The sequence below is a fragment of the Brienomyrus brachyistius genome, unplaced genomic scaffold, assembly GCF_023856365.1.
Source record: "Brienomyrus brachyistius isolate T26 unplaced genomic scaffold, BBRACH_0.4 scaffold71, whole genome shotgun sequence".
In the NCBI taxonomy this organism is placed as follows: Eukaryota; Metazoa; Chordata; class Actinopteri; order Osteoglossiformes; family Mormyridae; genus Brienomyrus; species Brienomyrus brachyistius.
The window spans coordinates 853095-874168 of record NW_026042346.1 but is presented as its reverse complement, the minus strand read 5'-3'; the positions used below and the strand labels follow the sequence as shown (position 1 = coordinate 874168).

The window sequence follows — 21074 nt, the reverse complement described above, 5'->3', positions numbered from 1 at the left end:
TATTATGATATGTAATGGACAGACTTGTTAATATGTGAATTCTTGTATAAATGGGTACAATGTACTATATTGTAAAACAGTAATAAAATACAAGCAGAAATAGTTGGCCTGTTTGTTTTTTAGTGTGCGTGTTGCCATGCTGTCCTTGATCAGTGTCGAGCATGTTGATTCACTAGCAGGTGAACGGATATCTGGGATGAGACCTCTGGCTTTACATGGGGATTAGACCCAGCGGGGGATCTAGATCCTCATCCTGGCTATGGGTAGCCTCTAAGCAAAAGACAAAACCAAGGTAAGACTTAGCCAGCATAAAGCAGGAAATATTTACAGAGTACCTAAACAGGAAGTATACCTACATGGATGTGAGGGATGTGTCTCAATGCTAATATAGCCTCACTGTCTCAAGGTGCTTCTGAACATTTTTCCGAGGAGGCATGTCAGGACATGTTGACAGGAGGCTAATCTGGGGACCAAAGCCGCTTACTGTCAGCACCTGTTGTTCCTCTTGAGCTAAACCCACCAGTAACTTCTCTCTGGAACCGTCCTTGACTCTCTCCTCCCCACAGTTCCTAGCTCTCCTTTCCCCCCCAGCTCATATGTACAATGACTTCCCAAATCCTTCTACCTCCCACAAACAAGAAAAGGTGGTAATTGTTCTCATTAGAGCTTACTCTGTAGTCTTATTAACTGTTTCACTGCTTCTTTTGTCTGAATCCCCAGTAGTTTGCAACTCATGCTGTCGATTTAAAAAAAATGTATTTCGAGTGTGTATGGATTTGATGATTTTAGAGAAATAATTCAATGCATGCTCCGTGCAATTTTTGTCTAAGGTGTTAATATGAGTTGGATGTGGATCCGCTGAGGTCTTGTTATGGGATTTTCTTGCACATGTTCACAGTATGAGATGTTCAAGCTATTTTAATATCTAGTTAACAAAGATGAACGATCTGCCTGGTCACTGGGCTTACTCCGTTTTTGTCATTTGCTCGCTTGATGTCCCGAACAGTTCATGGTACAATCCCCATTAAGAAATTAAAGCAGACCCCCCTGGGCAATTTACCCTCCCCGTGTTCCTGTCTATCCCTCTTGGTCTTGTCCTCAGTCTGTGCAGTGCTGCCCTGTATCTAGCTTTATCATATCCATTTTAGTTACTATTTTAAATGAAGTAACCACTAAAAATGCATAACAGTGTTTATTTATTTAGCAGGTGCTCTTATCCAAAGCAAACACACTTCATTTTTAAGAAAGCATAGTCAGCCAGTCCCTGCAGTAATTGGGACTTAAGGGCCTTACTTAAGTGCCCAACGGTGAGACTGGGACTGTGAACAGTGAGACCCTGGGATTTGCACGGCCTGAGCATGGGCACAGCACCCTAACCTAATGAGATGCAGAGGAATTGTCTCCTCTTCTATGTTTAGTGGACTTTTTCCTCCAGTGAAGAAAGACAGACCCTCTGAATATCTTACATGTTTGGGCTGAACCTACCAGCTCCACCTAGCCCACAAACATAAGGACACTACTGAACAAGGCCAGGACTTAAGTTGGTATTACACAGAAATATACAACTTTAAGGTGTATGTCTGTGTGGTTGTTTTGGTTAAGATGGCTGCCTCATTCCAACACTCATGTCTTCTGATTTCCAGCTGGGGAGGGGGGACTGGGAGTGACCATCAGGCCCCCAAGTAGAACAGCTTCCTTGAGAGAGCCCCCATTGTTCCTCCCAGTCCCCACAGCAGACTGTATACCCTGTGATTATTTAAAGCAGCTTTATATTAATGCATTGTGACTAAAACTCTGCTTGTGTCTTTGCACCCCCAGTGGCTAAGTGCAGCAGTCTTGGGCTGAACTTCAAAGGCCCCTGTGACGCAAACATGCCATCCGCGGTGAACAGGTTTAGCATGCGCTCTGCAGAAGGTGTCTAAGGACACGGTATCCGTGATGGCGTGAAGGAAGGTTTTTTTTGCCTCCGCTGCGAGGCAGAAGCCGTCCTGTTTTTATTCTGAAATGTTAAAAGATTTTACCCATGGAATTTAAGAATAATGCTGCTGAAAAATACTGGAAGTCAAAAGGAGCCTTCTGTTGGACAGGTATTATTAGTTGTTTGTTGAGAATATTTCCCACATTTGATCTTGTCCCCAAGAGTAGGGAGAGGTTTAAATATGGGTGGATGGAACATTCTCAGCTCACTGTGGCAACTGCCTGCTCCTGCCCACCCTCCCCGGCTTCCACCTGCACACCCTTGCCCAGCGATTTAACTTTCTGTGTGAAATCTGTGATGGTCTCTTTAAAACTCTTCTCCAGCAGCCAGCCCTCACTCTCGCTCTCTGGGTCCTCCGGATTTGCCAGTGTCGCCAAAGCCGTGTTCAAGTATTGCAAGCCCACCATTACTGCCACCTGTGGGACAGATGAATAAACTGCATGACTGACTGAGGTCCACATATCTGGGATTACCGCAAAACACAAATTATGTTGTACGATTCAGTGTTTCTCCAAGCATTTTTCCAATCCTGTCAATAGTATCCCATGCTTTACGATAGCGGGCCTGTAAATGTACTCAATAACAAGTTACATTTCTCGAATAATGAGATTTTTTTTTCTGTGGGAGCTGAAGCACTTGCTTGACCCTAAAAGCAAAAGCTGTGTTTCAACCAAGCCTGATTCCATACGTGTTACAGGTCTCCAGTGTGGTGAAGGTGATCTGTACCTGATCCACAATACGCTTGGGACCCTCCCAAACTGATGCAGGCTGCTTGCTGCACCCTATGGGCCTAGCACTGCCTGCTGGAACACCTAAGACCTCAAGTTCTGCTGTTGAGAGGGTGTTGACTTGTCTAGGCTTACCATGCACCTTCTGGCACTGCTGAATCCTCTCTCATCATGAATAATAACACATCATTACACGCACATAAGGGCCAGAACAGGGCCTCAGTGAATGGCGTAACTGCTTCCAGTTGTCCTATCCAATGTTAGCCTAGCTTTAGTTTAAGCCATTGAGGATTATGAGACATTTAAGGCTGAAGAACATGGAGTGTTTATTCGGTGGCCTGTGCATTCCTCACCTCCAGGATGTTGACCAGTAAGACAAGGGCCCCAATGCTGTTCATCATGCTGCCATAGTAGGAGAGCAGGGCCTCTCTGCAGCCGCGCATCCAGATGTTGAGCTCCTCAGTGTGGTGGTCGTAGCTGTAGTGGGCCGAGTTGTTGGTGAGCTGCTGCTGGATGCAGGGCCGCGGCGAGCTGGGGTTGCAGCAGCTGAATGGCACCCCGTCCATCAGGTACTTGCCCTCCACATTGCTCATGACACGGCTGCCCGTGGGGGAACCAAGTATGGGTCATGTGTCACACGTGTGCACACATCCAGCTTTTTAGCTTCCATACACCTTACAACAATCACCAGATTTACAGTGAAAGGATCTTTTTTATATATACAAAGGAAGACAGTAAAGGTCCTTATGCTCTTTTTCAACCACTGAGGAAGTGCTGATCTTTCAAGCCCTCTGGATTTCCCCTTGTGTTTTTCTTCAGTCATTTGTTTTAATGTGAACCAGCTGAATTAAAACAAATCCTAGAGAAAAACTGGCATTAAATTTCTACCATAGTCTTAAATGCTTTTTACAGCATTAACACCCTCACGATAAGGGGAACAAACCTTAAGGATATTAACGTGTCTTTACCGAGGAGGTGTGTCTTTACCGAGGAGGCGTGTCGTTACCGAGGAGGCGTGTCCCTAAGCTGCAGACTGCTGCTGGGAGACTGGTGCACAGGTTTTCACTCCCAGATTAACGAGGACGGCGAGGCCTTAAAGCCATTTATTAGAAGGTCGACCTGATGCGATTAGCATGAGCGAGAGTGACAGGGTGAAGATCCGGGTCGTCCTAAACAGTTTGTGCACTTTTGGCTTAGTGAACTCAAACACAGCATAAAAAAATGCAGCATACACACTTACTACACCTGAGGACATTTGCCTACAAAAACCATGAGTAAAAATATTGTCCTCTCACTGTTTCTGTTTTAAAACATTCCTGGCACGATTCCTCAAGCTACCTTTCAAAGTTTGGTGTCAAGAAAAGCCCTAAGTGACACAAAGAAATATTAGGAAAGACATGCTGGCTTGGATTCACTTTCACACTGGTGCTCTAGGTGGGAAACACAGCACAGGCTGTTAATGGAAACTTGTACAGGCCTTGTTGGAGGTAGGACAGTGAGCTTTGAAAGACATAGAATGAGACACACGAAGAGTATCAACTCATGAGAACCTGACCTCTACCACCTCTACCACCTCTACCAAACAAACACTTTATTACCAATCAATATGGCAATAAATTGGTCCCGGTGCACAACAGGATTTCTAACAGTCTTCCTCAATAAAACACATAAACAGCCTATTTGGTCTTCTGTGGAAAACATGCCCTATGAACCATTTTAACAATGTGATGTTCTGTGTAGGAGGTCTGTGCTGTATTCTATTGTGTTACAGCAATCTAGACAACCGGTGTTAGACAATACCTGCCCGCCCCCGCAATAGGCTAACTTTGAGTATTTAGTGGCAGCTAGATAATTGTGTCCATGAGGCTAACTTTGAGTATTTACTGGCAACTAGATAACTGTGTCCATGCTTCTGAGTGCTCGTTGTCTTCAAAATAATATCTATTTTTTTCAGGAAATTAAAGTTATTTCATAGTTTCTACTCTGTTCCCCATTGTCACCCAGTAAAAAATGCACCAGACTAACCCCTAATTGGGACAAATCTCAAAAAACACACACAGCAGCTGAATACTCACTCCCTCACTTCACTGGAGCTGAAATCCAGGTATCGGTTGCTGATCCACTGGATCTCAAACCAGTCCCTGTAATTGTTGTTTCCACAGCAGCGGAACTCCATCTGGGTCAGGTCCAGCATCCTCTTCATGTAGCAGCGACCCGGAGTGTCCGTGTCCTTGTACAACTTCATGCTGTTCTTCAGGCCCTCGGCCAGCGTGGACTGCAGGGTCAAGCGCATGGCAAAGCACAGGAACGCCGTAATGAAGAGCAGCACATTGAAGAGGATGATGCCGGCCAAAAATGGCTTCAGTACGGACTTCCACTTGGGGAACTTTGTCGGGTCCAGTGAGTCGTGACAGATCTTCCCGCCAAAGGCGTTGATACCACATGCCATCAGCCCTGCCAGGATCAGCAGGTTGGGGACAAAGTGACTCTCATTGTTGTCCATCATTTCACTCCGTTTATGCAGCTCAATCTTGAAGAAGACCCCCAAACTGAAGATGAGAACACCAGCCATCACGGTCAGCCAATACATCAGCCATAATCCCTGGGCCAGTTTTACCCGCTTCTTCAAGTCAAACTTAACCTTCATCAGTGCCATTCTCAGTTCTGGAGTCCTGGACCCAGAAGACAGCTACAAATTTAGCAATTTGGTTTCCTCCTCCTACTGTTTCTCAGCCAAAGTCTCCGAAGAGATTTGCGTTTCAGTGTCTCACAACTACAGTTTTTGATTGATGTGAATTAAAACTCAGAATTAATGGCACCGAAACCCTGAAAAGCGTAATCTCTCCTGGGCGACTGTTGCACTAGAGAAATTTGTATGCATTCTCCACTGTATTCCCATTCTGAGAATCTGGATCTCCATGCTGTAAGTGGCAGACGTTTCTGTCACCAAGTATGAGGTTTGTTTCTCATTAATTAGCAAAAATGCACAGAATATGTGTCTGGTCACCTGTTGCTTAGTATAACCTTCCTTCAAAAGAAGAAATCTAGACGAAGACTCATGACCAAGCTGAAAGTTCCAGCACGTCATGGTGGACCTGCTAATCACCCTGATCCCATTTGCAGAAATCCCTGGCTCCAAATTTGTGCATCTCTAATCTCCTGCCCAATGGTATAATTAGTTTGATGTTTCCATGCTCCAAGTCCCGCTATTATGGGATGGTTCAGGATAGCACCCGAACATTACAGACCTCAAACCACAATTTTCATTGGCAGGACAGGTATAAATGACAAAATGGAAAGGAAGGAGTTTTTAAAAGCAAATAATATATTTTCTCCATTTTCTTATGGAGCAAAATGGGCTACTTCCTCAACACCTACACATTTAACACTTTTTGCGGTGCCCTTCAATTGCAAGGCTATGCCTAAATATATTCAGCAGCAATATTCATATAGCAGTACGTTGTCTTACTCATTTTAATAGGGGTGTGATTTGCCGGCGACATATATTATTAATAACTTAACTTGCAAAAGTCTTGTTTTTGAGTCATGAAAGTTTGCATACCACACCTAAGTCTCGGCGTCTTTATATTTTGCGGTTGGAAATACTCCTCTTAGGTGTCATTGACATAGAGAGCTATACGGCATGTTTATCCTGTGGTTGACTTCTGTACATTATGTATCTGTTTCCATATTCTAACGTGTCCGTCTAATAAACAATGCATTTCAGTGCATGGATAATATAAAATGACATGACATAGTACTACATTTGCCGCCCCTCCAGTATGATGCGGTATCTTCACGATTTGAAAAAATAAATAAAACCAGCAAAACATTGTTTCGTTCACCCACCCGATCCGCGTCTATTTGCTGTAAACAGATTTTCAATAAATTCAGGAATCAGCATGTTTGTAAAATGAAGGTTATTTTCCATATGGAATGACTAAGAAACATATTGCTGTCGCATTGTCACATTATCATGCTTTGCAGGACATACCATATTTACATTTTAATTCTCCGTTTCGTTCATGTTATTAACAATAACACGGATAAATGCCCGTTTCTACTACTAACAAGATGCGCATACAATTACGAAACTTTTATTGTGTAACTGCTTATTTATTTTTAATTATATATCCTCCACCACTATTCGCAGGCACCTCTTACACCCCACGATTATTAAAACGAAACTTTAGATTATCTATTTGCCGGAAATAAATTGTTTTTCAAGCGCTGCCCAGCAAACGACTTTATGATTTGATCATTTTTCATGTTCTTCCCAGCATTCGCTTTTCTTATTGGTTTAACGTGACCTAGTTGCATATCAGGAAGCTCACTGTGAATTTTTAAAAACCTCGACTGAAATTTATAGTAGAGTTGCGCTACCGGTGTTATATAATTTTATTGTATTCCAAGCAGCAACGAACAGATTTATGGTTTTGCTTTATCATTAACTGATTACTATAACCGCTTCCAGAAGCACATGCCATCTTGCAATCAGTATACAAAAAGCAAATCCTGGCATAAACATTACATAAAACTTCTCAATATTTTCTTAAAATAGGTTGAGACAATTCTGTTTTGCCACGATGTATTCACACAAGCTGCGTTGGGAGGTCATGTTTCTATAAGGATTTTAGACTCCGTGTTACATTTAGGCATGGCAGAGTACTTCAATTTTGGTCATAACCAGACCGGTTTAACAAGAGGTAGGCCTAGTTATGCGGATATGTATTTATCGTGTACTTTAAAGTCATGTGAATTTATATGCCACACTTCAGCAATATTTAGCCATATATTTTTAATTCATTTTTAGTAAATAAACTTTTCAGGTTATATTAAACACAATATTAGTGTGCATGTCTCACTGTAATTGAATGGACGCGCAACGCTTGAATTCATATTCTTTGTGTTAATGTTAGTCCTCTTTTAGATGATTTACAACTGTATGGAATATTAACTCTAGGCCTGCCATGGACACCTAAGGTTAGCCATTTGCAAAGAAAAAAAACTTCATATTTTGCGTTCCTTCTCATAAACTTCCACGCCAAGTTGGCTATTCTGCCCCCTTGTGTTCGAGTTTATAGAGCTGTCAAGTTCAAATTCAGCACCCTGCTGCTTTGAACGTCCTAATTTCCCCAAGTACCGTTTTTTCGAATGCATTTTTGTTTTGGAGCCCAAATTAATATATTATATTTTAAATTGCACCGTGCACGGCTTTAACAACCTCCCTCCGTTGCTTCTCTGTGTGCAGAGATCGTGGTAGTTTCCTCGGGGCTGCTTGCCTGCAGTTGCTGCCCGTCTGCAGGAGCGGCACTGCCCCGCTGGCCCCTGATGTGATGGCGAGGAAACCCCGTTGACAAGGCACTGCTTTTTCATGACGGTGAGTTCCCCTTTGAGTGTATTATAATTTTGTGATAAAAATTTCAAGGAGGAAAAAAAACACACAACCTCCTTCCTCCCCTTCCTTCGGGGAGGGAAGAGAGCGAGAGAGGGAAAAATCTATCTGAGAGGAAAAAAAGGAGAGGGAGAAAAATATATAGCTAGCTATAAGAGTGAGAGAGGGAGAGGAGGAGGAGGAGGTGAAGGGAGGGGGAGCAAATTAAAAGTTGCCAAATGGAGATATTAGGTTTCAAGAAGAGGGGTGAGACGGGAACAAGGGCTAGCCTTTTCTTTAATCGTCTCGATGTTATGCAAATCTAAATAAATATTTATAGACGTCCTTTTTTATCTAAGCCAGTTCAGGCAGCCACGATAGGCAGAGAGCCGATGCTCCCATACGGCCAGATCATTGGGAAGAGGGAGAGTCCATTAGACTAAGGCGGCTTCGGGGCCGGGAGGTCCGGCTGCACATCCGCGGAGCAGGCGGACGATCGGCCGTCCATCGGCAGCGTCCCAGGCTTTTTATCCGTGCCGTACTTGGAAGAATTAGGAACGATGTTAGTGATTAAAAAAAAGCCTGTAGCTTTCTTCGCAGTCTCCATGAAGGAAGGAAGGAAGGAAGGAAGGAAAGAGGACGGCGGCGGGGCGAGCTGGGAACCGGGGTTCGGGAAAGCCGAGTGCCAAGCTGGACTAGCATAGGGAGCGTCTGCCCTAACGAGGCGATCCCCGCTATCCGTCCAGGGAAAAGCGCCGCGGCTTCGCTTGCAGACGGGGCGGACGGAGTCGCCTTAGGGTGTCCGTGCAGCTAGCGAGCGGAAGACGGGTAGCTGGTGGGCGACGGCGCGGAGGCACCGACAGCTAATCCGGGGAAACGTTTCGGTGACTCGGTGTGATTGAGCTGCTTTAAAATTAGTTTTTTCTTCCTCTCCTGCGTCGATTTTCCGCCCCCTCCCCGTGTTGAGCTCTAGCGAGAAAAAAAAAGAAATAAACTTCCGTATTGAGCTACTTTCTAAAAATCCTCGCAACGCTGTGACTTTATTTTTAAATGTCTTTTTTATTGGTCACGTTTGTATTTTTATGTCATAGAGCGCAGGTTTTTTTTTTTTTTTTTACTAATAATAATCTCATTTCCAGTCCGAATGTTTATTGTTAGCTAGCTGTGACTTGTTCTCCGCTGCTAGCAGTCAAATGTGCTGATGCTCTTGTGTATATTTTTGTGTATTTTGATAAATATTCTGTGAATGTGTTGTATGATTTTAATCTAATGAAATAAAGAGGCGAAATGTATGTATGTTTGAGTTTTTATTTTTAAGCATGAACCTATTAGCTATCAAATTGGCTAAAAAATGAGTCTTTATGTCTGGGCTGATTGCTTTGGAGTAGTGTTGAGTATTTTTTATTTACATTTGTTATTCGGAAAAAACCATAAATATTGTTTCCAATCAGCTGCTTATTATTTTAACATTTAATTTTTAGTATTAGCGAAATTATTGATGTCATTTTCAAGGTTATTACAAGCCTAGGCCTTTCCGTGTTTTTCCCCCTTGACCAGATGGTTTATTTCACATACTAACGCATAATTTTATTCAAACTATATTTTATTCTGCACGTTATATAGTGATTGAGGTTGAAAATAAAAATAATTTCCGGCAGTAGAATCTGCCTTTGTTGAGAGGCTGGCAAGGAGCCAAGTTGTGTGGCGCAGTAAGACGAGGACAGACCGCCATTTTGGTTCCGCCCTCAGTGTGTCTATAAAAGAAAGCGCACATGTATCTGTCTGTGTATATGTGGCACTTACGCCACACACATTCCGTCAGTATTTTCTTAAATATATATTTGTGTTTGTGTGTTCATCTATCTACACACACACACAAACATATATATATATATATATATATATATATATAAATTTGTATTATTTGCCTGCCTAAAACAACTTCATGCAGTTTTCCAGTACACATAAATCGTACAGAACCTTGTCAGACCTATAGTTCCCTGTTCCTTATTTTTTCAGTGGAAGGTGCTGAGATCTTTTCTATGGTTGTTGGGTGTGGTGATTGGCACACGGCTACGCACTGTAACTGCACTGTGCCCGCACTGTTGGTGGTCCCATTAGTGCATGTGAAAGTGTTTCATCTTTTTTTTTCTCGGTTTGTTTTACACACAACTCTTGGCAGCGAAAACACACACATTTGGCTCTGGTCGCCCCAGTGGAGTTCCTCCTTTCACTTTCCTCCTGGGTTGCTGGTGAAGTGGATGTTTGTGTGTTAAAATCATAAATTCTCTTTTCCAAAGAGTCATTTAACAGTTTACATGATCACTGTAATACCCCAGATGCAAGGCTCAAATTCATAGTGATTTAATGCTGTTACAAACATGATTTTTCAGTGGGTTTTGGAGTGGAATATTTTCAGACAGTTTGGTGATCATTTTTGTATTATAAATTGTATTGTGGGAAACTTGTTTACAATGGTATATACCTCTGAGCAAAGACCTTGACATGGGATTAAATAACCTGGTGAGTAGCTGATTCTTTATCGTGGTGTCAGTCATTTACATGAGTTCACTGGTGACCAGTTCAGACCAGTTCCCATATGCTTTGCAATGGCCTGCTTAAACATCAAAATTCTGCTGTATTTCTCGTCATTTTATTTGCTCGTATTCTGTTGGCCTGTTTCAGGCAACCATAAGTCAGCCTCATTGATTTATTTATATCTTAATAATCTACTTATGTGATTACTAGCCTTAGAATTCTAATGGTGGCTTGATTGAAACTGGTTCCCACTTTTACATTTCAGTGCCTCTCTTGTCTGTGTAGGAGCTCAGAGGCATCTGATGAGAAGTCCCATGATTCCTGTAAACACGTGAGTAACTAGCGTGTCCCACAGTGCATCGAGTCATTTGCTTGTGGCACTGGGCCAAATGTAATTTCAATGTCACAAATGACATCCTTCCCCTCCCCCCTTCCACGCAGTCACCATGGATGATGAAGATGATCGCCGTCTTCTAGACATCATAGGGTGAGTCTCAAAGGGCGAGATTTTTTTTCCATTTAAAATTCCCACTCCCCCCTTTTTTTGAAAATTTGGCCTGAAACATGGAAGCAGAAGATGCTCTGGAATTCAGACTGTTAGACCTGCACTCTCAGACATCCCTGTGTTGTTTATATTTCCAGTCTCTGGTCATGTTCCTGATCCTGAGTTAATCTTCTTGCTTCTGTCCCACAGAGACGTGCAGGCATTGAATGATTATCTTCATGGTTCCAGCAACAAATCAGTAAGCTATTCATTTTATTTAAAGCCTTTCATTAAGTTTATACAACCTGATTGTGGAGAATAGTCTTGTCAGTGTAGCTGAATTCTGGAGTATTTACATAGAATTTTACAAGACGTATATCTTGAGTATCAAGATATTCTATATTTATTCTTCACTGTCTGTATCCATCCTCATGTTCATCATTGGACTGAGTTTCCATGTGAGGGTCCTGATGGTAACACAGCAAACAGGTCAGGCCATAGACTGCAGCTCATTCTGGGAGACTCCCGGCTTGGGACTAAGCAACATCCTTATAAGATATCAAAACCACATGAGCTGCTTTCTCTCAGTGCAAAGGAACTCCAGTTCTAATAGCAAGGTCCCTCCAGAACGGTCATTGAAAGTTAGTCCAGAGACCCTGGAGAGCAACCATATTTTGTCTGCTTGTACTTGTCCTTGTGCATTTGGTCATTACTCACTGTTCATGATCTTTGGTGGGGAATAGAGCCATAGATTGACCTCCAGTGGCCTAGCTTCTCCTTCCTTAGTGCCCACAAGCCTGCAGCTGCTGGACTCAGTTACACATTTCCTCTTGCCATCATGACGATAGTCCGTATACCACGTGACACGTTCTGAGGCAAGAAATAGTGCTGCTCTTAAGGAACTGGGTGAACAGAGGGGAAGATTCTCTTGTACCATATGAGCGATTTTTCTTCCTTGGGTTGTGCCCACTTTGATAACCTCTATAGCAGGCCCAGCTCCAGCTCTCAGTAACAGGGTGGGCCAGGAAGGTTTTTGGAGGAGCAATTTACATATAAAATGGATGTTTGAGACAGAAGTCCTATGACAGCGAAGCATTCTATGGGGCTGCTAATTTCCAAGCATGTACACCATAAAATTATCTGACACCTTTTCCAGTTTGTGCATGTGTGCAGATGCGTATGAGTGTAGTTATGTGAGCATGTGTGTATGTTTGTATGCATGCATGGGTCTGTGTGTGTGTGTGGATCATCCTCCATCATATATACTTGTAAGTTGTACACAATATTTCTACCAAAACAGGATATTTAAGACAGAAAATTAAACTTCTGCACAAAATGCTGCCTAATTTGGATACTTTTAAGCTATATTATACACAGAATAGCACTGTGAACCTTAAATACTGCATGTCATGACAAGCGGGACTACTAAATACCCGACAGAGAAAGCAAACGCAAGCATCTTTTTGATGGAATATTCAAGCCAGGGTCTAGACTTATACTACGCAACAGAGAAACATCTGTCTATCAGCGATTTCTTGCCGCGGATGAGTTTAGAACTAGCTGGCTTAGAGATTGTCTGTTCAAATAATCAGCAACATCATCACTGCAAGATGGACCAGGAACATCATCACTGCAAGAAACATCAACCGAACTAGAGAGAGAGTCCGATCCATTAAGCTGAACATTAAAGGCTGTCACACTATCTGTGGTAGCTATTTTCAGTACCAGAAATCTATACATTTCTACGTTTCTAGCTCGTAATTTAGGCTAAACTCCTGTGGCTAGTTAGCTAACTAGTGTGTTCAGCTAAACAATATAGTTAGCTAGCAACCTATCAAAATGTCTAAATGTTTAGCTAAATAAAAGATCAAAAACTGGTACGAACAATTAAGATGACAAATAAGATGGAAAATGGTTGTTGATATTATGCTCAGTTTATGACAGCAAAGTCTCTTTGTAAATACACTTACAGAAATGCATATAGTAAACTGGGTGACGTTAGACTCCAATGTCACGTAAAAAGGTGATCGTCTCCATTTATATGAACGGTGATTGTATGTACAAGTATATTTATATTTTCGGTACATTTATGCGCAAACCAAAGATGTGTGTTTGCAAAAAATACAACTTAAAAATAAAACAAATTTTTTCTTCCCCCTCTTGGCTGGGTCAGGCCAACCCTGACCCCCCCCCCCCCCCCCCCCCCGTGAAGCCAGGCGCACTCCATAGTAATAATATTAACTCAGTCATGCATTTAGAGGTGGATGTTTTCTTTGCAGATCGATGAAGATGATGTGGCGAATGCGGCCTTCGGCTCGGCCAGCTTCTTCATCAGTGGCTCCGTAAGAGTTGCCTTTTTTTCATTGCACCCATGAAATCCACTGGGTGGTCGCCGCCCTTCATGCCGCCACATTCACACCACCGTTCTCCTCTCATAGGTTGACCCTGATAGGCCTCTCTCCTCTGATAGGTCGACCCTGATAGGCCTCTCTCCTCTGATAGGTCGACCCTGATAGGTCACTCTCATCTGATAGGTCGACCATGATAGGCCATTCTCCTCTGATAGGTCGTCCCTGATAGGCCGTTCTCCTCTGATAGGTCGACCCTGTCTCCGTGTTGAACGACTCTGCCAACCACTTGGGCGAGGTGGATGGGTCCACGCTGCAGCTCCCCAGCAGCCTTCAGTTCATCGAGGAGGAGCTGGGGAGGGCCTCACCGTCGGCAGCAGAGCTGGGGGAGGAGCAGCCCTTCGACATCCTCCAGAAGTCTCTGCAGGAGGCCGACATCACGGAGCAGACCCTGGCGCAGGAGGCTCTCCTGGAATCTCCCACCTCCTCCTTGGCATTCCCTCAACAGCTTGTGTCCGGGGGTGTCGGCATGTCTCCCTGTGCACAGTTCACCGGAGTACAGTCCCAGGGCTTCCACCAGGGGGCGCCTCCTCCAGCTGTGCCAAATGGATCGGCCGCCCACATCCAGCTAATGGGATCTTTCGGCGAGCCCACCTCTATGGTGACTATCAGCGGCTTGGAGCGGCCTCAGATCCTGTTGCAGCCAGGTCAGCCCGACTCGCCCGGGCTAGCAGGGGGCGCATTGGTGCAGAGGCCATCATGTGCCACTGGGGCAACACCGGGAGCCACGTTCAGCCCCTCTGCAGGCAGCGGCCAGGTGTCCATGCCCTTCAAAGGCAGTACGACGCCCATACCCCTTCAGAACATCATTATCCAGAGAGGTCCCTCCCCACAGATGCTGGTTAAGCCCATTCAGCCTAAGCCTTTACAGGTAGGGGGCCAGACTGTATACAGTGTCAGTGGCTTGGGTCTGCAGCCCCAAGGCCCAGCCCCTGGCAGTGGCACCTACACTGCTGGCCCCACCCAGAGCCCCCAACAGATGACTGTTAACATTGTGAACCAGCCAGGCCTCCAGAAGCCTGCCTTGGGCCCCCAGGTGGCCAACCACTCGGGCAGCATAGTGATCCATTCGGCTGTGGGGCAGCAGCATCAGACCAGCTTACCCCTGGGGCAATACCGGCTGCCCTCCTCTCTGCCTTTTACCCCAGGCACAGCCACACCCGCCGTCCAGGCCCTGAATGGGCAGGTCTTACAGACACAGGTCCAGGGTACGTCCAACCAAGGCTTCGTGACTCAGACTGCCACCAGCACCTATTCTGGGGCATTCTTGACCAATCAGAGCATGGCTGTGCAGCTTGTCTCTGGGCAGAACTTTTTGACAGCGGGGCAGCTGGTGGTGAACCAGAGCGTGGTGAGTAGCCAGCTGGGACAGTGCTCCCCAGCTTTAGTCCAAATGTCTCAGAGCCCAGCAGTTGCAGCAAAAGCCCCTGTGGCCTTCACCGCCAGCTCCAGCGCACTGGGATCTGCCCCCGTTCAGAGCCACTATGCGCTTGTCAATGCTACGGATTCGGCCAGCGTTGGGTATGCGACTCAGGTGCAGACGATGCAAGGGACGGCGCTTCCGGGGGGGCAGGAGCTTCAGCTGGGATCGCAGTTCCTGGTTTCCCGGGAGCAGGACTCCACCCGCCAGCTGCAGCCTGAGACGCATTTACCCCATCAGAACCAGGCGAGTATTCAGGCACCGAATGGACCTTGATGTGATGTCATACTTCGGCATGTCCTGAGGCCCCATAAGGCACTGCATTTCTCCATTTCTTGCCTGGACCAGCACTAAACTTTCTTTTTCCTTCCAGGACTCGCAATTCACACCAAGTGTTACCAAGATGCAAGATGGGCAGAGGCAACCACAGCTGGTCAACCTGCTAGGCCACTCAGGTAAAATCTTCCAGAGCCCATGGGTGATAACTCCACTGCGGAGACCACAGTCGGTAGACTGTTTCTAAGACTGATGTTAGGACCCACATGCACACACACCACACATGTCCATCATCTTGTTTGAACATTGGCCAGCTTGATGTTTGTGAAGTAACACTTGCTTTTTCCTGCAGCGTTGAAGGCATCTGCAGCCCTGGAAACGGTGGTGTACTTGCCAAACCAGCTTGGCTCTGCTCCCACAGTCGGCAGTCAGGTGAGTACCTTCCACACTGAGTGTAGGGCCCCTGAGAGGCCAGTGCCCGCTGTTAAGGGCGAATGTCAGGTGAGGTGTGATTTTAATTAGCCAATTTCTTCCCCACGCAGGTCAGCATGCTGAAAAGACCTGCCCCCCGCCAGCTGACCAAGAGTGACATGTTAGTGCCAGCTTGTCCTCCATGTCGGCATGCTTCTCCCTCTCTGCCTTTTTTATTTATTTTTACCTGCCTCTGCTTAGCTCGGTATGAGACTCTGACTCTGTGTATGAGTCCATGCTGACCTGCCTGATGTTGCAATATTGCAGGATCCTCCAGCAGGTCCAGTGGGACCAGGCCAGGGCTCTGGCACCAGACCGGTCACCATTCTCCTCCCTTGAGGATGCAGCCCGCCGGCTCTTTGCTTTCCACGTGTTCCAGGGGGCCCTGCCTTCCAGCGATGACCTCAGAAAAGGTACCGTCTTCCAGTTTCCCTTACAGGAAGCAACTGCAATCGCAGCCTTCATAGGGCCAACAGACACTAATGATGTGCCTCCCTTTCATCAAAGTGGACGAGGAGTTTGAAGAGGCAGCTTCACATGCCCTTAAGCGAACCCAGGCCATGCTGAACAAATACCAGCGCCTCCTACTGGTCGAGGCTGAAGTAAGCACTTTGTCATAGTACATAGGAGTCTTACATCGGCTCGAACAGTGATACATTCTGCATGCAAGGGATATGCTGCATTCTGTTCTTCTGAGCCCAGTGATAATCTGATAATCTCAAGTCTACCTGGTGGTTTAGCACAACACAAAATACTTCTCCCTCTAACATAAAAATAAATATCGGTCTGCCATTTCTCTAGCGGATGTGTCCCTCATCAGAGATAGTGATGATTGACAGGACATTCAACCAAGAGGAGAGGCGCTGTCTAACACAGGACAAGCGATTGGCCATGGTGGACCCAGGTGAGTCAGGGACGGAGGCATGGTACTTCGCCCACTCCTGTATCATTTTTTTGAGGAAATCATTGGATTAATCAACAGTCTGATTCACAGAGGATCCTGGAATGAAGGCCAGTGTCCTTTTAGTTTTCTCTTTATAATGTCTGCGTGTTTCAGTCCATGAAGCAAACAGGGCTGCTTGTCAGCCTGCCTCTTCTCTCACACGGGCTGACTTGCATGTTTATCCAGCTGTCAGACCACCCTCCCCCCTCGTATTAAGCCAGAATCATGTCGACTTCAGAAGTCGCATGGAAGCGGTAGAATCATATACTTTACCAGCCCAAACAACTGGGAATGGTATTTAGCTTATTAGTTGAATTTGCTGTGCTGGTACTGAGATGAACACGTAGGCGGCTGGAGCTCCTAGCAGAGCTGGGGTAGCAGGTGTGATTTAATGGTGTGATGCGAGGTGCACCGTGTGATCGCTCTTCCTCTTCCAGAGGGCTACCTGGAGGATTTCTGCTGTCTGCCGAAGCCCTCACAGACAGGAAAGGGTGAGCAGGTTAGTCCCCTTGGGGGAGCAGATCCAGTCAGCATGGCCGACCTGCCGCGGGAGTTCCCGTGCCTCACCAGCAGCATGGTGACGTGCTTCACCCATCGCCATGGTGACGGCACGCTCACAGAAGTGCAGCTCAGAGGAGGGTCGAGGGACCCCTCGGTCAGGACAGAGCTTCAGCCCGGCTGTAAGGACCCCGGAGGGGGGACGCTACAGCAGCAGCAGCCGGGGGTGTCCATCAGTGCCCACCTGGAGACTGCCATCAAGAGTGTCCTGGACCCCAAGAAGACCCAAGGCTGCTCTCTCAGCATGGTTGTCGACGGAAATGCCAGCGGCCACAGCGCAGGTGGCTTCATGGGCCCCCATGCCGGCCAGAACAGCCCCCACCTGTTAAAGTCCCCAGCCGACGCAGACTCAGCCCTGGAGGCAGCTGTGAATAGCATTCTTGAATGTTAGTGCCATGTTGCCCACCTGTGTTTCATGCTCTTTTCCTCCCTCGTGTCTTCTCACCGCTTTGACTGACAGGTGGCGAGGGACTGGGACAGAAGGGGGTGGGGCCTAACGGCCCGTCAGCCCCGTCACCGCGGTCTCGCCTTCACCCTGGCCGCAGCCTTGGGGCGGCAGGGCCGTCTGCGTCGCGCGCGGCGTCCAGTCGGTCGCTTCCCGCATCTCGTCTTGGTGCGCGAGTGGTTTATGCACGCTCATTTGCATGTCAGTGTGAGATGCTGGCGGAAAACCCCGCCCCTCAGCTGGCGCTCAGTGATGATGTCACTCTACTTCTCTGTGTCTGTCCTTATGTGCGTCTGTCTAGTCCCGTCTCCGTGATATAACCCTAAACCTGAAGTGAGCCACACCTATGAGAATTCTGGTTTAAATGTATTTTTAAGTAGCAGGTTTTTATGCCGTTAGTTAGTCCTTTTTATTTCAGCATGCGCTCGTTACGTTTTCTTTTGTACCTTACAGGTATGTGACCCCCGCTCTCAGAGGAGTGCTTCGTACTGGGGTAATGCAGCTCTCAGATTGAGGTGTGATATTCCACATTGTTGTTAATGTATAGTCCTTGGGGTTTATCTCCTTCATTTTGAGTGATCCTTTACTTTTCAGCGTTTGGTTGTCTATACAATCAAAATGCCTCGAAACGGATCCTCCTGTTTATGGAAACGTGTGCAATCACTATTTTTTTTTTAGTTTTTTTTTGCCTTTGTCATTCAGGCTTTGAGCGATGGATATTTTGTGTAATTTATCACTACAGTGGCGGCCTTGTTGTGAATTCCTGTCAGACACTGGCCACGGTGTTGCGGGACTGTTGAACGAATACAGTTCACTAAATGCTCAGAAGGTTCAGGTCTTTGGACTTTCCTCTAGGGGGCACCCCTGAGACATGAACAAACTGATGGACAGTTTTGGTTTATCTAATTCTACAATAGGTTTACAGTCTGATGACACGTTAAAGAAAATAATATGAAGTAATGCTTTTATCGTGGGATGCATTTGACCGAATTTGAGGTTTTGATTTTATTACTTAAAAAGCTCTTACAAGCACTGCCTTTCAGCAGAATCGACCCTTCCTGGTACTTGCCTTTTTGGTGCTGTGGAGCTGGGGAGGGGTGTCATCTCGAGCCACCTCTCTCCTTCTCGCGTGTCAGAGGTAGGAAAGCACTGGGTCGTTTACACGGTGCCCTTGTTCACAGATACTGAGTGTGAGGTGATCTCCTCGAATGAACAGCAAATAGTGGCTTTCTGCTGTTTACGCACTTTGATCTGCGACGTTACCCTTTTGGGCTTCATGTGAGCTGAGCATGTATTCTTCAAAGACAAAAGGTTGAAGTTGTCTGGTACAAATAAATGCTCTTTGGGGGGGGGGGGTATATATACTGTAAGTACTGACAGGGCTGGAAGGGTAGGTAGGGGGGGTGTCAAAATGCATCAGTAATTTTTCACAAAGAGGGCTCTGTGGTGTCAGTGCTGATGATGTCCACCTGGACAGAGCGTGTCTCTATGGAAACATGCCATTGCACGTGACTTTACAATGGGATAGATTAGAATGACCATTTATGACTGAATTAGACAGTGGATTATAGGTAGTTTCATACCTGTTTATGTGTATGTGTTTATATGTGTATCCTACACATCATTCTGCTCATCACCTTGTCTGTGTTCCCGATTTGACGGTTGTATGTTTTCATTTGGTAAACTACATATGCCTTTCTCAATCCAGCCAAAATAAGGGACGAGAGACCTATATTGTTGACTGCACTCTACAATGAAGAGCTAAAAGAATAATAATTAAAAAACCCAAAGCCCTGAGTTGCGAATGGGCTTGTTGCCTTAGGAGAAAACATGTGTGAACTCCTTCATGAATTTCATTTTGGTTTCGTTGTGTTTTGCTGCTTTGTTCAGTATGTATATCCAAGCGAGGCCTTACCAGATGACTTCGCCTGTCTCATCGCAGACCTGCTGTCGTTTAACTTTTTAATTTTATTTTTTAATATTTTGTTTATATCGAATCAATCTCATGCAAAACTTGATTTGTATAGTTCTGTTTTGTATAAACATTGACGGAAAAAATGAGAACAGAATATTTATAATTTTTTGTAAAAAGAAGTTATTTTTATTGTCTATGAAGTGTTACACGATTTGAAAAGTATGATATATCGTTTTGATTTTTACATTTGTTTTGTGTGGGTGTTAACGACAACTGCAAATAAAAAGAGGAAATGATGAAAAGCATTTTGAAAACCAGCCAAAGACTTGCAGCAGCCGCTGTTGTGTGTCTCTGCAGAGGTCCTCAGCTGTGTCATGCATCTATTGTGTATTTTCTTATTGCTTAATGTTGACAGCATCATCGTGTTAATAATAAAAAGTTAACACAAAAGTAATATCCTTGTTACGTAATTTACATGGGGGGGTTGGGCAGTGTGAAGCGGCGATGGGTCCCACAGCAGCCGGGATGGCGCACAGGTGCTCTGAATAATCATTGAAAAGGAGGTCTTAATTTCTAAATTAAAATTCTATTTAATTAATATTGGTTGAGGATACAATGGAAGCATATTCCATACAGCAGCATGGGTAATTAGGGTGGTGGCAGACTGGCAATCCGGTGTTGGGGTCCGCATGTGGGGCTCACTGGCTGGGATGCTCAGTCCCTTGAAAATGTGTGCGCTGGCCAGGCCAGACTCATCCCCGCAACCGTGGACTTTGTCAGAATTACAACTGATGTACATGGGGATTGCACTGTTTATAGAAAATCTGAATTGGTGATGTGATATTAAGTTTGTATAATAAGGGATGTGTCTTATTCCAAGCATGTTGACATAAATGATTTTTGAGAGGGCTGTTATACCGATTAAAACAAGGGTGTGGGTCTCCCTCAGTCTTCAGATTGTGCCGAATGGGAGGGGGGGGGGATTCCCCTCGGCAGATTTCACCATCTGAGATGCAGGGCAAATTTCATAGTCTTACTATACGTTGTTTAATTTCATCACTACATGCTTGTCTTGTCCTTCTCCATATGTTGTAGGACTGTACCAGGCCCTGCTCCACAAGGTTGGCTCACCCACCCAAGAGGGAGAGAGAAAGAACACTTGGATAATTAGCACAAGGATAAACATTTAATGTCATTTCAGGGCAATTATAATTGCGTGCATAAATAATGCCACGAATCTCCACCACCACAAGTTACACCTTGCTGCAGCCTGCGGGACAGGGCGGGGTGAAATGTCACTGTTATCATATATGGGTGCAATGACGTTAATGGTACCGCAGGGGGATCAGGGTAAATTAGGGTTAGCGTTACGTTATGGTTAATTCAAGTAGTAACGTTAATGTGTATATTTTCCTAAACTCGTATTAGTGAATCACGAAACCTAACGTTAATGTGTTTCTATACCAAAATGTTCTGCTTAAAAATCCATAAAGGCATGCACATGTTTGTAGACATTCTGTTACTTAGACCAGTAAA

At 45.3% G+C, this 21074-nt stretch overlaps 2 protein-coding genes across 9 annotated transcripts; one reads left to right on the top strand and one right to left on the bottom strand.

Annotated features, from left to right (window-relative positions):
- Window positions 1-1179: 1179 nt before the first annotated feature.
- prph2b (peripherin 2b (retinal degeneration, slow)) lies at window positions 1180-8113 on the bottom strand. 7 transcript variants are annotated; one of them, XM_049002697.1, is made up of 4 exons: window positions 7989-8113; window positions 4782-5160; window positions 3060-3306; window positions 1180-2394 (listed from the first exon to the last, which is right to left on the bottom strand). In XM_049002697.1, the coding sequence occupies exons 1-4, from the start codon at window positions 8080-8082 to the stop codon at window positions 2179-2181; spliced, it is 936 nt and encodes a 311-aa protein (XP_048858654.1). In that variant the 5' UTR covers window positions 8083-8113; the 3' UTR covers window positions 1180-2178. The 7 variants fall into 7 exon arrangements, with proteins under 7 accessions (XP_048858654.1, XP_048858651.1, XP_048858656.1 ...); XM_049002694.1 differs by having other exon boundaries at window positions 4782-5255; window positions 7931-8082; XM_049002699.1 differs by lacking the exon at window positions 7989-8113 and adding an exon at window positions 5714-7794 and having other exon boundaries at window positions 4782-5255.
- LOC125726378 (BRD4-interacting chromatin-remodeling complex-associated protein-like) lies at window positions 7957-19992 on the top strand. 2 transcript variants are annotated; one of them, XM_049002689.1, is made up of 13 exons: window positions 7957-8086; window positions 10884-10949; window positions 11060-11105; window positions 11313-11361; window positions 13382-13444; window positions 13701-15176; window positions 15304-15385; window positions 15559-15638; window positions 15749-15798; window positions 15945-16090; window positions 16185-16279; window positions 16479-16581; window positions 17058-19992. In XM_049002689.1, the coding sequence occupies exons 3-13, from the start codon at window positions 11065-11067 to the stop codon at window positions 17567-17569; spliced, it is 2697 nt and encodes an 898-aa protein (XP_048858646.1). In that variant the 5' UTR covers window positions 7957-8086; window positions 10884-10949; window positions 11060-11064; the 3' UTR covers window positions 17570-19992. The 2 variants fall into 2 exon arrangements, with proteins under 2 accessions (XP_048858646.1, XP_048858647.1); XM_049002690.1 differs by having other exon boundaries at window positions 7987-8086; window positions 10904-10949.
- The last annotated feature ends 1082 nt before the right edge of the window (window positions 19993-21074 follow it).

Coding starts and splice junctions, on each gene's coding strand:
- prph2b (XM_049002694.1), bottom strand. CDS start 8,082: ATGAAAAAGCAGTGCCTTGTCAACGGGGTTTCCTCGCCATCACATCAG. Junction 5,256..7,930: donor CAGAGAAGCAACGGAGGGAG/GTTGTTAAAGCC, acceptor TCTCATCTTCAG/TTTGGGGGTCTTCTTCAAGA. Junction 2,395..3,059: donor TACTGGTCAACATCCTGGAG/GTGAGGAATGCA, acceptor TCTGTCCCACAG/GTGGCAGTAATGGTGGGCTT.
- LOC125726378 (XM_049002689.1), top strand. CDS start 11,065: ATGGATGATGAAGATGATCGCCGTCTTCTAGACATCATAGG. Junction 15,177..15,303: donor ATTTACCCCATCAGAACCAG/GCGAGTATTCAG, acceptor TTTTCCTTCCAG/GACTCGCAATTCACACCAAG. Junction 15,799..15,944: donor CAGCTGACCAAGAGTGACAT/GTTAGTGCCAGC, acceptor GCAATATTGCAG/GATCCTCCAGCAGGTCCAGT.